This window comes from Gambusia affinis, linkage group LG03 (assembly GCF_019740435.1).
Source record: "Gambusia affinis linkage group LG03, SWU_Gaff_1.0, whole genome shotgun sequence".
In the NCBI taxonomy this organism is placed as follows: domain Eukaryota; kingdom Metazoa; phylum Chordata; class Actinopteri; order Cyprinodontiformes; family Poeciliidae; genus Gambusia; species Gambusia affinis.
In genome coordinates this window covers 25,165,732-25,179,072 of record NC_057870.1, presented here as the reverse complement: position 1 = coordinate 25,179,072, position 13,341 = coordinate 25,165,732, and the positions used below count along the sequence as shown (strand labels likewise).

At 38.1% G+C, this 13,341-nt stretch overlaps 3 protein-coding genes across 4 annotated transcripts; 1 reads left to right on the top strand and 2 right to left on the bottom strand.

Moving 5' to 3' along the window:
• Positions 1-348: 348 nt before the first annotated feature.
• On the bottom strand, positions 349-4,427 carry dguok (deoxyguanosine kinase). Its single transcript, XM_044111778.1, has 7 exons — positions 3,244-4,427; positions 2,529-2,638; positions 2,241-2,440; positions 1,885-2,032; positions 1,683-1,798; positions 947-1,046; positions 349-777 (listed from the first exon to the last, which is right to left on the bottom strand). Exons 1-7 carry the CDS (start codon positions 3,503-3,505, stop codon positions 751-753), a joined length of 963 nt encoding a protein of 320 aa, XP_043967713.1. The 5' UTR covers positions 3,506-4,427; the 3' UTR covers positions 349-750.
• Positions 4,428-4,556: 129 nt separating this feature from the next.
• tcn2 (transcobalamin II) lies at positions 4,557-9,016 on the bottom strand. Its single transcript, XM_044111777.1, has 10 exons — positions 8,842-9,016; positions 8,557-8,619; positions 7,100-7,292; positions 6,849-7,018; positions 6,387-6,539; positions 5,753-5,925; positions 5,485-5,659; positions 5,215-5,395; positions 5,016-5,134; positions 4,557-4,918 (listed from the first exon to the last, which is right to left on the bottom strand). The coding sequence occupies exons 2-10, from the start codon at positions 8,612-8,614 to the stop codon at positions 4,857-4,859; spliced, it is 1,284 nt and encodes a 427-aa protein (XP_043967712.1). The 5' UTR covers positions 8,615-8,619; positions 8,842-9,016; the 3' UTR covers positions 4,557-4,856.
• A 303-nt stretch (positions 9,017-9,319) lies between these two features.
• Positions 9,320-12,981, top strand: ccdc117 (coiled-coil domain containing 117). Of its 2 annotated transcripts, none has more exons than XM_044111775.1 (6): positions 9,320-9,591; positions 9,814-10,008; positions 10,115-10,162; positions 10,650-10,883; positions 11,195-11,335; positions 11,829-12,981. In XM_044111775.1, the coding sequence occupies exons 2-6, from the start codon at positions 9,914-9,916 to the stop codon at positions 12,064-12,066; spliced, it is 756 nt and encodes a 251-aa protein (XP_043967710.1). In that variant the 5' UTR covers positions 9,320-9,591; positions 9,814-9,913; the 3' UTR covers positions 12,067-12,981. The 2 variants fall into 2 exon arrangements, with proteins under 2 accessions (XP_043967710.1, XP_043967711.1); XM_044111776.1 differs by having other exon boundaries at positions 9,330-9,591; positions 10,118-10,162; positions 11,829-12,706.
• Positions 12,982-13,341: the final 360 nt, after the last annotated feature.

Here is a 13,341-nt window from a genome sequence, read left to right as displayed (position 1 = left end):
GATGTGACGTTTCTTAAGATGTTTTAGTCAAGTTCAGCCTTATTAGAAAGATTGCATGGAAATTACTTCATATTTATGCAGGTCTGGTAATAATTATGTCTGGGTATGGAAAATGAAATTGAACTCAGCATTTCCAAAATTATAGTTTATGACTTATTTTAAATTTAAGTGTTTACTTTTTTCACAGAGGGCCAGGTTTGTTTTCTTCCATTAATAAGTGAAATTATCATTTAAAAATAATTATTTTTTGCATTTGTCATTTTCTTTGCCAAAGTTCAAAGGGTATGAATAGTTTTTTAAGGCATTGCGTAAAGATGCTCAGAAAAACACAAAGAATAAACAGATCCCTGGCAATTAAAAAAACATTTTTATTTAATCAACAATGTATAAGAAATCCACACATACAGATCCTCACTAAACACTTTGTGGCACTTTTCACAGTCATTCTTCAGCTTATAATTATTACTTGGTATAAAAACTGCTGCATTCATCTGCATTTATTGTTTGGAAAAATAAATATTTTAACAGATGAGTATTTATACAGTTCAAGAATTCTGGTTGGAAAACAGTGTTGTGAGAACTAACAAACAACTGGAACTTTAATTTAAAAAAATGTAACAGAATCATCAGAAGTGAAACATTCATTGAAAGACAAACTGTGTGCATTGTAAAAATGGTGGTACAGTGCTCTTTTGTGTTATCTTGATGTCTTTTGTTTCCCTCTGTTAGCAACTGTTCAGGTGCATCTTCTCACAAAGTTTTAAAGAAGTCCTTCACCTGTCAATGTGAAAAGGTTATTTAGGATCACGGAGGATTAAAAACACGTACACATCATAAATTCCATTAAAATATAAACTTTAGCAAATTTATAAGACAAAGCGCATTAGAGACCCCATGTGGCTCACATAGGTACAGCAGCCACAAGATAGAAAAGTCGGAAACTTACCTTTGCAATAAACAGTTTCTGCACTTTAGGATCACTATTAAATGCCACACTGGCATCGAGCTGCAACACAGGGATCTTTTTCAACTTCTCGAAGTGTATCCTAAGGTTAAAAAGAACAAAGTTGTGTCAGACATACATTAAAGGCTTCAAATACCACACAATACAGACTGCCATCTGCTCTTACAGTAATTACTACTGGAAAACTAAAATACTCAATTTATGTTACATTCATGGTGAGACGAAAGCGTGTTTTGAGAAAATAAAAATCAGCTGTCTTTTACAGAGCTCTAAAATTAGTTCAATCACAACACGGTTAGCTTAGTGACACGATCAGAAACAACAGAAAATGCCATGATACCATGGCAGAGGAAGACTGTTCTGTAAGACTGGAAGATTTGAAACTGCAGCTCTGAAGAGGAGCTGTGCATCAAAGGAGGAGCTAGATCCATCCAGGAGTTTTGCACAGCTGGGAGGGTTGCCCCGGGAGATTAAACAATTTCTCAAACATACAAGAAAAAAAAATCAAAGCAACACTCCAGGGAGAAACAAACAACATAAGGTAAAGCTCCAAAAAATTATTTTCCATAATATTGTCCCTTTAAATATCTTTAAACTTGGTAAAGACCAGACTACCTTTAACATATTGTACTATGTGAAATACACAGAAGAATGAAGGTGCAATTTTGATTTACCGCAAATGTATTTATTTGCTGCAGACACAGGATGTGTTTCTTACTCAGTACTCTTCTCTACCAGCCACTTCTCATGCTGCCTATGCAGCGTCTCCAAGTAGTCCAGCTTTACTCCCTCCTCCTCAGGTCTTCCCCGTGACTTGAGACGCTCCATGCACATCTGAGAGAAGCAAAGTGGCTTGCGATTTCTTTGCAAGGTATTGAATTCAGAGCAATAAGAAAAAAAAAAGAATCTTACATCCATACCTTGGGTGAGGCTCTGAGGTAGATGATGCCCTCCAGCTCCACCCGGTGTCCAAACTGTTCCACCATCAGGGAGTGCCAGTCCTGATAGATCACCCATTCAGTGGCGTTGATGCAGCCCAGTTCAAACATGTTCAGAGCAAAGATGTATCTGACAGAGAAGATTTAAGGTTAGTTTTAAGTAAGCAGAATAAAGCTACATAGGTGGATCTCACTCTGAATTCACTAAAATTAAATCAAACACAATACTTGAAATCCAGAATGTGTACTTATGTCTGAGAACTCTGGGAACCACAGTTTATTTAAAAGGACTGATGCTTTAAGAACAGACACGGACATCTTGATATAAAATGTTTCACCTGTCACTGTAGATCGAGCGCTCATACACCTGGACAGGGGTTTCCTTTGCGTTGAGGAGTCGAGCAGGGGGGGGCTGAAGCTGTATCCTCATTCGGCTCACACAGGAATATGTTTGAAATGTGTAGGACCAGCGCTGAGGGTCCTGGTACATCATCTCCAGCAAGTTGTTGACTTTTGCTTGGGGTGAAGCATCTATTTCCTGGTAAATAAATGGGGATAATTTAGTCTTATCTTTCTCTTTGTCATACCAAATGGTCAAATAGTGTCTGGGAGAAAAATTATTTCACCTTTGACGTCTTGATGTCAATGTTTTGCCATCTACTGACAGGCTCTTGCACCACCTCCCAGTCCGTAGAAACTGACTGCAGGAGTTTTGCAAAGGTTGACTTTCCAACAGCTGGTAGGGGAAAAGCACATGACATAGAAGCATTATGCAGTCTTCCCAATGTGCAATTCTTTAAACTTCACATCACCTGTACACATTAAACCATGCTAATTTCTTCACCAGGATAATATGATAGTTTCTGTTTACTCACTTGAATCAGAAATACAGTCTTGCAAAAATATCCATACATCTTGAGCTTTTTAGTTTTTCTCAACCAACCACAAACCTAGAAATAAAATTTATTGGGGTTTTATGATAGCCCAAGAGTAGAGCATAATTGCAAAATAGAAAACAGGAAATGCACAAATTGCTCTTCAAATTGTTTTACAAATAAAAACCGAAAAGGGTGGTGTAAATTTGGATTCAGTGTTTTTTTATTTTTTATTTTTGCAGTGCAGGACAAATTGATTATTCTGAGTTGTGTAATCCCGGCAGCACTTTCACAGATGATTGTCTCTGAAGGAGACTTTTGCCACGCAAAAGTGTGATCTATAAAATCATACTGTGGTATGCCACTGTATAAAGATCTTTACAATTACTTATTTTATATTTACTAGTTTTTCCCAATCACAACAGGCTCTCTGTAGTTATACAACTCAAAGATCCAGTGATCTTACCGACGTTCCCCTCGATAGAAACTCTCTTCACTCGCGATGCACCATCCATAGATGAACTAGAGTAGTTTTTAGAGCAAGAAATACTAGAATCCCATATATTTTTATCCATATAACTGCAGATAGTTGTCCTTCCTCTAAGAAATGAGCTGTTGGGTGCTTTCCACGATGTGGATGCAAACCTCCTGAGCAGCGTCAGACCTGCCCGCTGTTTCTGGATTTCAGAAACCCGGTGTAACAGAAGGAGTCGGTGCAGGGCAGCCATCGGGATATGCACTTTAATTTTTAGATGATAGCAAACACTTTTCCGAAGTTGTCCTGTCTCTTACTTATCAACAAAAACATTACCACGAGATAAGCTCATGAAAGCTAGCTCTACCCAAAACATTCTAATGTAACATCAACTATCGGAGCAAATTAAAACGTCTTTCTACGCTTGTAAAATATACTTTATTTCAATTATAAAAGTCAAATTTCAGTCTCGCATAAGTCTGTCCTCGTCAGCACAATTCTGAGTTGAATTTTGTAACATGTGCCACTTGATACCAGCGTAGCTTTAGCAACTAGACGCACTTCCGGCAAAACATCATTCACTTTCACAATAAAAGCCTTTCAACAACTATGTTATTTCCTAGACGCTAAATGCGTATTTCTTGATTTTATGTCAGTGTAAAAACTAAATGTCAGAAGTGATGTTGCACAGGGAGAATGACATCTTTATGCATTCAAATATAATTGAAAATGTATTCATTTAAATTCAATACGGAAAGTTTCTAGTGACGTGTCCAAAATGGTTAGCTGACTTTCTCCAAATGAGTTTTTGTACTAATTATCTATAAATGTTGCATTCATTTGTATTCTTCACCTTTATTGTGATACCTCTAAAAAACAGTGTAATTTACCTTCAGACGTCATCTAACACAGCAAACCAGTCAGGAAGAAAATGAAGAAGTAAAGTTAAATTAGGTTATAACTTATATATATATTCCTAGAATTAGACATCTCAGCTTTGTTCAGTCCATCATCTAAATTTCAAAAGAGTAGGCAAATCTACCAAACCATGTCTAGCTACATAAAGTGGCAGACTGTTTATACAACAATATTCTGAGTTTAGGAAATTATGGACTCTCTTAAGACCTAAATACAATTGTAAACCTGTGGTAAAAAATTTCTTCAACCAGTAAGACTGAAGCTTTGGCTATACATCAAGAAGAATGGGCAAAAATGTATGTTTTGAGTTGAACAAAACAGATAATCTGTGAATAGTTATGGCAGATTGACACTTGTTCACAAAATTCTTGTAACTGCATATTCTTTAATATGTCACCACAACTTTATTTTGTTTAAAGAACATAAGCAAGATTTAAAAGCCATTTAATGAAACAAACTAGTGAATATTCATTCTAAAAAAAACAAAACATTTTTACTACTGTAATAAAAGCATTTGCATTAAAAACTATCAGAGAAGTCCCAAATTACAGTTTTATGCAAGCCATTTGTGAATGCACAAATAAATGATAGCAAAAGACAATTTAGCTAAAATCACAGATCAAAATAGTGCCAGAAAACATTTGAAGGTAAAAAATTTGTAAGTCATAGTCATTAGAGCAACATTATCAGTAACTTGTGTTTTTGATGGTGATCTTTTGAGTAGCGTTGATCTTGAAGTCGCCAACACCTGAGAAAATTCGGTATTTTGATTATTTAGCTTCAGAGAATTTACTACAGTAATTAATATTGCTGAATGTCACTGCAACAAGTGTGTGTATCTTTACCCTCAATGAGAGCCGTGCCATCAGAAGAAAGGTGCCAGTATCTGCGGTCGCTTTGTCTGGCCTGCTCTCCATTTACAACGCTTAAGAATGGACCCCACAGACTGGATTCCTTCTGAAATCTGCCAAGCAGGATCAGATTTTACTCACTTCAGTACGTTTGACAGAAAGTGACTTGCTGCGGCTCATTAAATCAACTTACGTGAAGCCAACATTCTTCCTCTCAAGCAGCTCCAGGGCTTCCAGCAGGGAGCTGCCCTTTGGCACGTCCACAGAGTATGCAGCTGCAGCTCCGCTAGCAGTCATCACTTCCATTATCACATTCACTTTGGTCTCACTTGGTAAAACCACAGCAGGGTCTACAGGCTCCAGCACCAGTGTGTCTGCAAATAGAAAACAACATGTGAAATAGGAAACAATCTTGATCAAAGAGACAAAAAAAAAAAAAAGCTGGAAGCAATCCTGCACACACCATCCTCACTGAGGCAGTCCAGAGTTTTTACTGACAGGTAGGTTTTCCTCTGGAGCGCCGGCAGAGTCTGAGAAATAGCCATGGGGTTGAGGTAGGTGTTGCTTCTGGCTGCTGTTCTCATGGCCTCCATGGAGGCAGAACAATCTCCAACCTCACTGCCCATTGCCAGTAAAGCCTTGAATGTCAGTAAATCAAGCACGAGTGATTTTTAAGGTTTGATGCAGAAACAAGGAAAAGTGCTGAGGACAGAAAACAAATAACTTCTTACTTGAACTGCCAGACCCGTGCTGAACTCATTGCCAATATGACCGTCAGATCTACGAGAGTCCAGAAGCTTCTGCTTGATCCTGTTGAGAGTTAAATCCAGCTTCTCTGCATTGTGTGCATATGACCCAGAGTCCTTCACACACTGAAGGGCCATTGCAGCCATAGCATAGGTATCTAGGAGGGACAAAAATGTTGAATTACAAAACAGAGATTTAAAAAAAAAAAAAAGCACACCTGGTCTGCATGTATTCAATATGTTGTTACAATACCAGATATTAAGATGTGAAAAAAGCTAAACTGTTTCCATACATTTTGTTGCAATCATCTTATATATTTCAGCTGAAAAACAATTCTTTTTAGAAAAAAAGTGCAATAATTCAGTTGCATAGTCTGCAGAGTCTTGAACTAATAGTTTTTAATACAGGACTCCATGAGCGCGTCACTTCTCGACTTGATAAGATTTGCCTAAACTGCTTTCCAAATGTTCTCTAGATCGAAACAGTTTATTATTTGAATAGTACATCATCAATGCTGTTTTTAAATTACTAGTCACAACTATTTTATTTTACAAATCGAAAACTGTGCAATTTAATCCACTTTACAGTCCAAAGATTTTCAACAACCCTTTTACTCACCAATACTGTTGGTTTCTTCATGTTTGAATTGTTCATTTTCTGCTGCTTTGATGAGCTTGTGGCTGACATGGTTGTTGACCCTTATGCCATTCACACAGAGAGCAAGCACACCCAGGCTGTATTGGTAATAGTTGGTCAAAGGGCGGTGGCTGACTGCAAGACGAAAGAAAAAAAACAAACTAAATAACATAAATCTTTACTAAAGTTAGAAAATAATTATGCAATTTTGGCATTTTGGTGTCCTACTGAGCTTGAATCAGTTAATAATTGCTCTATTCTTGGATAATGTTATGATAGCTATACCTTTAACTGTTTGATTTTTGCTGTTCAGCATTTTCAGAAATAGTTTTCTTTCTGAGAGACAATTCACAGCAGTGAACTCTGAGCTCATGTCACAAGACAGTAAAACAAGTTTCTGCTAACGTTTTGGAAAAAAACTGAACCTGTGAAGGAAAATCTTACAGGCGATGTGCTCTTTCTCCTGCTCCATCTGCCTCTTCAGGTGTGTCAGCAGTGTCTCACTGTTGTCATTTGCAGTGAAGCTGATGGTGTTGAGGTCATAGCAGGAGGACTTCAGGGCAAGACTATACAGCGCCATGATGCCAGTCACGGCCTGGTCATTTGAGAGTGAGCTGAAGACAAAGTTAAAAATAATGGATGTTCATAATTTCACATAGAACGTCAATGAACTGTTATGAAACATGGAAAAATACCTTTGAATGTCATTATGAAGTTCATTTTTCAGTTTGCTGAGGTGATCTGTCTCCTTGGCTTGGTTGTGATGATGAGACAGTCGAAGAGCCAGGTGCACACTGGGATTGGGAAGTCCTTCCGGGCTTTCCAGAGAACGAAGGAGATTCCCGCTGAGTGTCAAGAGCAGCTCAGAATTGGATCCTGCTGCAGTATCTGGAACAAATTTCGCAAAAAAAAAAAACAAAAAAAAAAAAACAAACAAAAAAAAACAACTTACAGGGATGTTTCTGTGTTGTTGCTGACATCAACAAGAACTTTCGAAGCATTGCGAAACCCCAAGAAGCTGCATCAGCAGTTAAGATTAAGAGAAAATTATAGAATCCCTCTACCCAGATAAACTCAATACAAGTTAAGAAATTGGATGAGGACAAAATAAAACACATATCTACTCTGCTGCTTGTGATTGTTTTCAAAAGGGTCATCATTCTACAGATTTGTTTAGTTTTGGTGGAGCTGCCTGCAGGTGCATCATTCTTGCTCTAAAATATGGTTATGATGTTTTAATTTTTATCTTCATATAGTAAAAGATAAACACCAAATAAATATTGATAAACATCGATCTGTAAATGTCAATAAAGAGCTCCGCAAAAAAAGCAATGCTCTCCATACTGGTTGGTCAATAATTTATCTCTGACATATGATCATGAGATAAACATCATGGTTGAATGGATGAGATCCTAGGTGCAAGCCACTAAAATAAACTTCTCCTGTACAACGGATTCAGGTAAGGAGCTCCATAAGCCATCAGGGGAACTCAAAAAACAGGAGCCATTTAAGATGGTGTGGGGATCTGACCAGGATACCTTCAGGGTGCCTCATTTTGGAAATTTGTAAAGGCACATCACAATGGGGAGAGACCCCAAGGCAGAGCAAGAACTTACCAGAGGGGCTAAAAGTCTCCTCTGCCCTGGGTACACCTTCAAGATCACCCAGTATGAACTGGAGAGTGTTATGAGGAAAGATGTCTGGCCTACTCTCTTCAACCTGCAGGCTGCTTATTGTCTCATAAGAGGAAGACATCGAATGGATGGCATTAGTCTCAAAAGGTTACTATTCACATTGACTGTGCTTGTTCAACTAAGTAAAATAAATAAGAAAAAATATCTATAAAATCCTACTTTCATTTTAATGCTAACCCCATCCCTACGCTTAAAAAGAACACTCAAAATTACTTTGATTTCTTTATATACTAGATAAATATTTTCTGAAACGTTTTTGTTTCGATTTTAATTTTAGGTTTTTATCCTTAAGTCTAAAATGTTCAAAGGCTTTCTGCCAACTGGGCGAGATCGAAGAGTCAAAATTTCGAAGATTGCAAAATCTGAGAATTTCCAGACTTGGTTGCATCACAATTCAAGTAGTTTTAAAAAGTGTTGACTGTTTTCAAGATACAAATATGTTTTTAAAAGCTACTTACCACACGGCTTGCTAGAGGCAAAAGCTAGCAGTCCGGTAATAATTACTAAAGCCAACATTCTGGCTGTCCAAAAAGAAAACAAATTAGAAAAATTAAATAACAACATAAACATTCACATGACATTGAAGCATTTCACACTATTAGAATAGTATAATCTGGAAATATTAGCTAGATTTAGACACAACACTGCTGCTACCTAAAATAGTAAGACATTGTTATAGCAGTAAAGTCGCAATGGTTTTGCTGTCAACTTTAACAACATAGCTGTAAATAGTAGCTCATTACCTCCTGAGTATCCAATGCGAAAAGTCAGAGCTGAGTGGGAGAAAAACAGAGAGACACATGCTTATAACACTTCGGTCTCACATGACCCATCATCTCTGATGACACAACTTTGAAAAAGTTGAAGAGTTCATCGTATCTTTAAACAACAATACAACCGGAAGTTGGAAAACGATATGAAACATTTAGATGATTGTGATTGGTTGGAATTCGAGGCGCTTGTGAGGTTATGCCAATCAAAGTTAGTGTTGGGAGAGCATCACTTTGAAAACTTTGAAAATCAGAACCTTTTAATAATGAAAAAACAATTAGATAGAATTACTGGTTCACTTCACGCAGAGCTGTTTATGCTAACTTACTGATGTAACGGATTGTGTTGACGAAAAAGAATCTGTGTAGAATGTGGCATAACTACGTTACCCATAATTCACCTGTGCCTCGTGCGTAGCTTACGCTCTTTCTAGAACCTTGACGAGTCTTCCAGCGTAAGTGTTTTTTTCATTCGACGTCAGGTTGACCCGTCCTACTTTCAAAGCCTTTCACACGCACCGCACACAATAAGGCGTGTGGTCTGTGAGCCATTTCTACTTAGCCGAGGTTTAATTATTTTATCGGGTCATATCACCTTGCGTCCGCAGATGCTGTTATTGTCTGCTAATGACCGCATTAAACAGAGAAACCCCGAACTGTGCGGAGAGGACCTAGCTAAACATCGACAGCAACAAACGGCGAGGGGGCAAGGCAGGTTCACAGGTCAGTGCTTTAACTTGTGTTTTTCTGAACTTGTGCAAAAATATCAGTCATCTCAATGAGAATTTTATTACCATGCATTGTTTAGATAAATAATACCCCAACCAGATACAAGAAATAAATTTCATAGTGGCATGTTGGTGACAGCTACTACGTGCGTACGTTGTAGAAAAATGCATTTTTTTTTTCAAGCTGATCTAATTAGCATCAGTTCTGATCTTTCAGATAAACACTTCTTATAACCACCTGCCTCAAATCAACCCTTCCACTGGTTCTTCATGCTCACTCTTTTCCCTCGGCCAGTGAGCTGGGGTGTCTACCAGCCATGTATTCATTTTCAGGCCCCACTACTCTGCCTGAATTTGAGTTGGGACCTCCGAGTACCTCTGACAGCCTTCAGCGAGAACTAAACTCAGACAGGTATGGTACTGATTGGTATGTTTTTGACTCAGGTTTAGCGTCAACAGTTGACCAGGAATGCATACAGGAATGTTTTGTTTTTGACATATTTGTCTCTGCTCCACAGCAGCTGGGAAACAAGACGCTTTTGTAAGCACAGGAGACTAGATGATGAGTAAGTGAGCAATGTGTTGTGAATAATAATTGTAACCCTGCTATCAATTAACCTTATTTGAATTTTAGGTGATAGATCAACATAAAGTGGCACATATTCATGAAGTGGAAGTTTTTAATGTTTTTATTTTAGAAGTAAAATTGAAATTTACAATCTGCATTTGTTTTCAGTCCTGACATCGTTTTTGTAGGATCATCTTTTGCTGAGCTGCTTCCATTTTGCCAGCTTTACACATCTTGATATTAATAAGCTGATCTAAATCAAGTTGGATAGAGAAAGTCTGATGAATTTGTAAAAGTTGCCACTTTGCATTTCGATCTGCATTTGGCTGGCTATGAGCTACTTTGTTTTGCTCTGTCTCATAAAATTCATTTGAAAATACACAAATGTTGTGATTTTAATATGACAGAATGCGAATGTGTAAAACATTTCATGCTGCATGCAGGCTCCACACAGGCGTGTTCTAACATATTTTCTTTTTTGTCAGGGGTTGCAGTGCCAAAAAGCGAAGGTTAATGCCTGAAACAGAAGTGGATATTTTGGTGAACATCTGTCCTGCTCTGTCAGCACAGCAAGTCCCCATTGCTCCTCCACAGCCATGTTCAGCACATCAGAGCCTCACTTTGCCACAGCCCTCTTCTGTCCAGCCCCGAGCTGAGATGGAGAGCCCCTGCATGGAGATAGAAGCGGCTCACAGGAAACTGCAGGAGATTGAAGACAGGTGTGGAGCAACTTTCTGCCTGCTTGTCCTCAAGTTGAGTCAGAAATATCAAACCACTAACGCTTGTGCATTCATGCAAAATCCACTGTCAGACCTTCAGACCAAAGACCAAACTTTGGGTGATTTTTCACTTACTTTTACTTCCACCTTGGTAATATACATATTTCCCACTGAGTCCTTCAGTTCACTCCATTTTTTTCAAACAGAGGGGCTTTGTTTCACTAATCAGTTGTGGTAATTTTTCTGTTGGGTTCAGCACATGACTACCTCGTGTGACTGTATTTGTTCACTATCATGCTGATGTGTTGCAGAATAATCCTTGAAGATGATGATGAGGATCTTGATGTAGAGCCGGTCCCGAGGCGGCCGGTTCTGGTCATCTCAGACAGTTTGAAGGAGGGCCTGCAGCGTGGCATCAGTGACATTCTCCCCCAAACTGTGGCCCAGTCTGTGTACGTGCTCCATGCTCATTTCCATAAACCTTTAATTGGTGTATTTAATTGGTTCTCCCCCCTCGCAAGAAACAACAGCATTGGTATCGGTCCTTGCATTAATCTAAGAATGTTATGTCTATAAAGTAATGATATTGTTAATCAATATAAACTGTTAAAGTGGAATTTTACCAGATGTTAATTATGTTAAATCTTAGTTATTAAGTTTTATCATGTGGTCATGAAAAGGAAATAGATCTAATTTACTGAAACTTGAAGAAACACTGATTTCTTTTTCCCCCCCTTACATTTACACAAATTAAAAACCATTTTAGTTTTGGTGAAGGAGCCCAGAAAGGTCCAGCAAGCAAGCTGCATTTCTTGAATTTTCTGAGATCTTCATAAAAGCATTTTTGGAGTTTAATAAACTTACGTTTGACTATAACAATTATCTATTTAATGTCCATCTGCTGCAAATTCTTTCCCTTTACTCTCTCCTTCCTCTTGACCCCAGGAGTCCTTCAGGCATGGAGCTGGTCCTGTGGCGTCCTCCAGAAGATCCCTTCTGCCAGAGGCTGAAGGACTCGCTACAGAAGCAGCGTAAACAGCAGACGGTCGGCCGGCAGCTCCCAACTCCATGTTCGCCTCCCAGCCCGCCCCGCAGCCCCTCCTGTCCACCTGCAGAGACATGCGCACCCCTGTACAGCTTCCCTGTGCTCCACAACTCGGGGGAGGAGGACATGGAAATTTAACTTCGAAGCCAAAGTGATTGACTGGACAAGTTTCACAGAATAAGCTGATCGGTTGTGTTGTGATCTCCTGTTGATCTTGAGCTCGTTTGTGCATCATTTATTTGCCACACATTGTTTTTGTGGACAGATATGTGAGGATTAACTTTAACAGTGTTATTGATGTAAACCTTGAAGGCCTGTAAACTTGCTGCCTTACTAACATTCACTCATTAGTTAGAGGCATTTTGTTCATATGAGTGACCAGCAGCACACTGATGTAATGTAAATATGACTTATGTTACTGTTGACCATAAGTGTGCAATGCCTGGATCTAAACTAAAAACTTTAAGGAATCCCTACAGAATGCTAAAATCCTGACTTCCTGTTTACCGTTATATTGTGGTGGAGGAGTAATTCTCCTCTGTCGCAGAAATGCTCTTTGAACTTTGACTTTAAGTACTCAGTTGTTTCGTGATAGAGGAGTAATCTTCCTCTGGTTCAGATTTTTGCCACATCTGTGACCTTTGATTACCTTGTAATGAATTCTGCAAAGGCATTTTTTATGACTTGTGTAAACTTTGCATTTGTACATTGCCATGAAGCATTGTTACTTCTTTTGTTTTATAATAAAACATGGTTCATAAAGAGGTTTTAAAAAACATTTCACTACAGTTTTCTTAAAATGTAGAGAAATTAAATATATTTTTAGGTTACTGCTGTTTATTGGACAAATTAAGAATGCCTGCCTTCACTAAAATGAATGATTTTGGTATGACTGTAGGCCTCGGATTAGAATATAAACAAGGTCATTTTTATTTTCCTATTTCTAAAAGTAAAAATTGTATTACAGAATTATTAGTCCAGTTTATTTTTGTGATTCAGGCATACAGCTGATAAAAATTCAAACCCAGTCTGTCAAAAAAATTTAAATATTTTCTGTAGTAGTGCTTTTGTAAAATCATCTACAGAAATGTTATGTTAATAGACCACATTCAGATTGCCAACAGAGAGTGAAACGCTGAGATATTTAGACTACAATATTGGACAAACAAGTGACATTTTCTTGGCAGTGTCTACTGTCATTTATTTTTTAAGTTATTTTCAATCTGTGTTTGCTGAGATATTTTATGTTTCCATGTTTGAGTACTACAAATATCTGCTCTATATTTATGGTGAGGTTTTGTTTTGGCGTTTTCCAAGTTAATCCCTGTGATGAAGTGACGTTTTGTCACCATTAGACCTCTGGAGATTAGCAACAAACTCAGATGAGCTAGCACCAATAAGCAGCTAAAAATG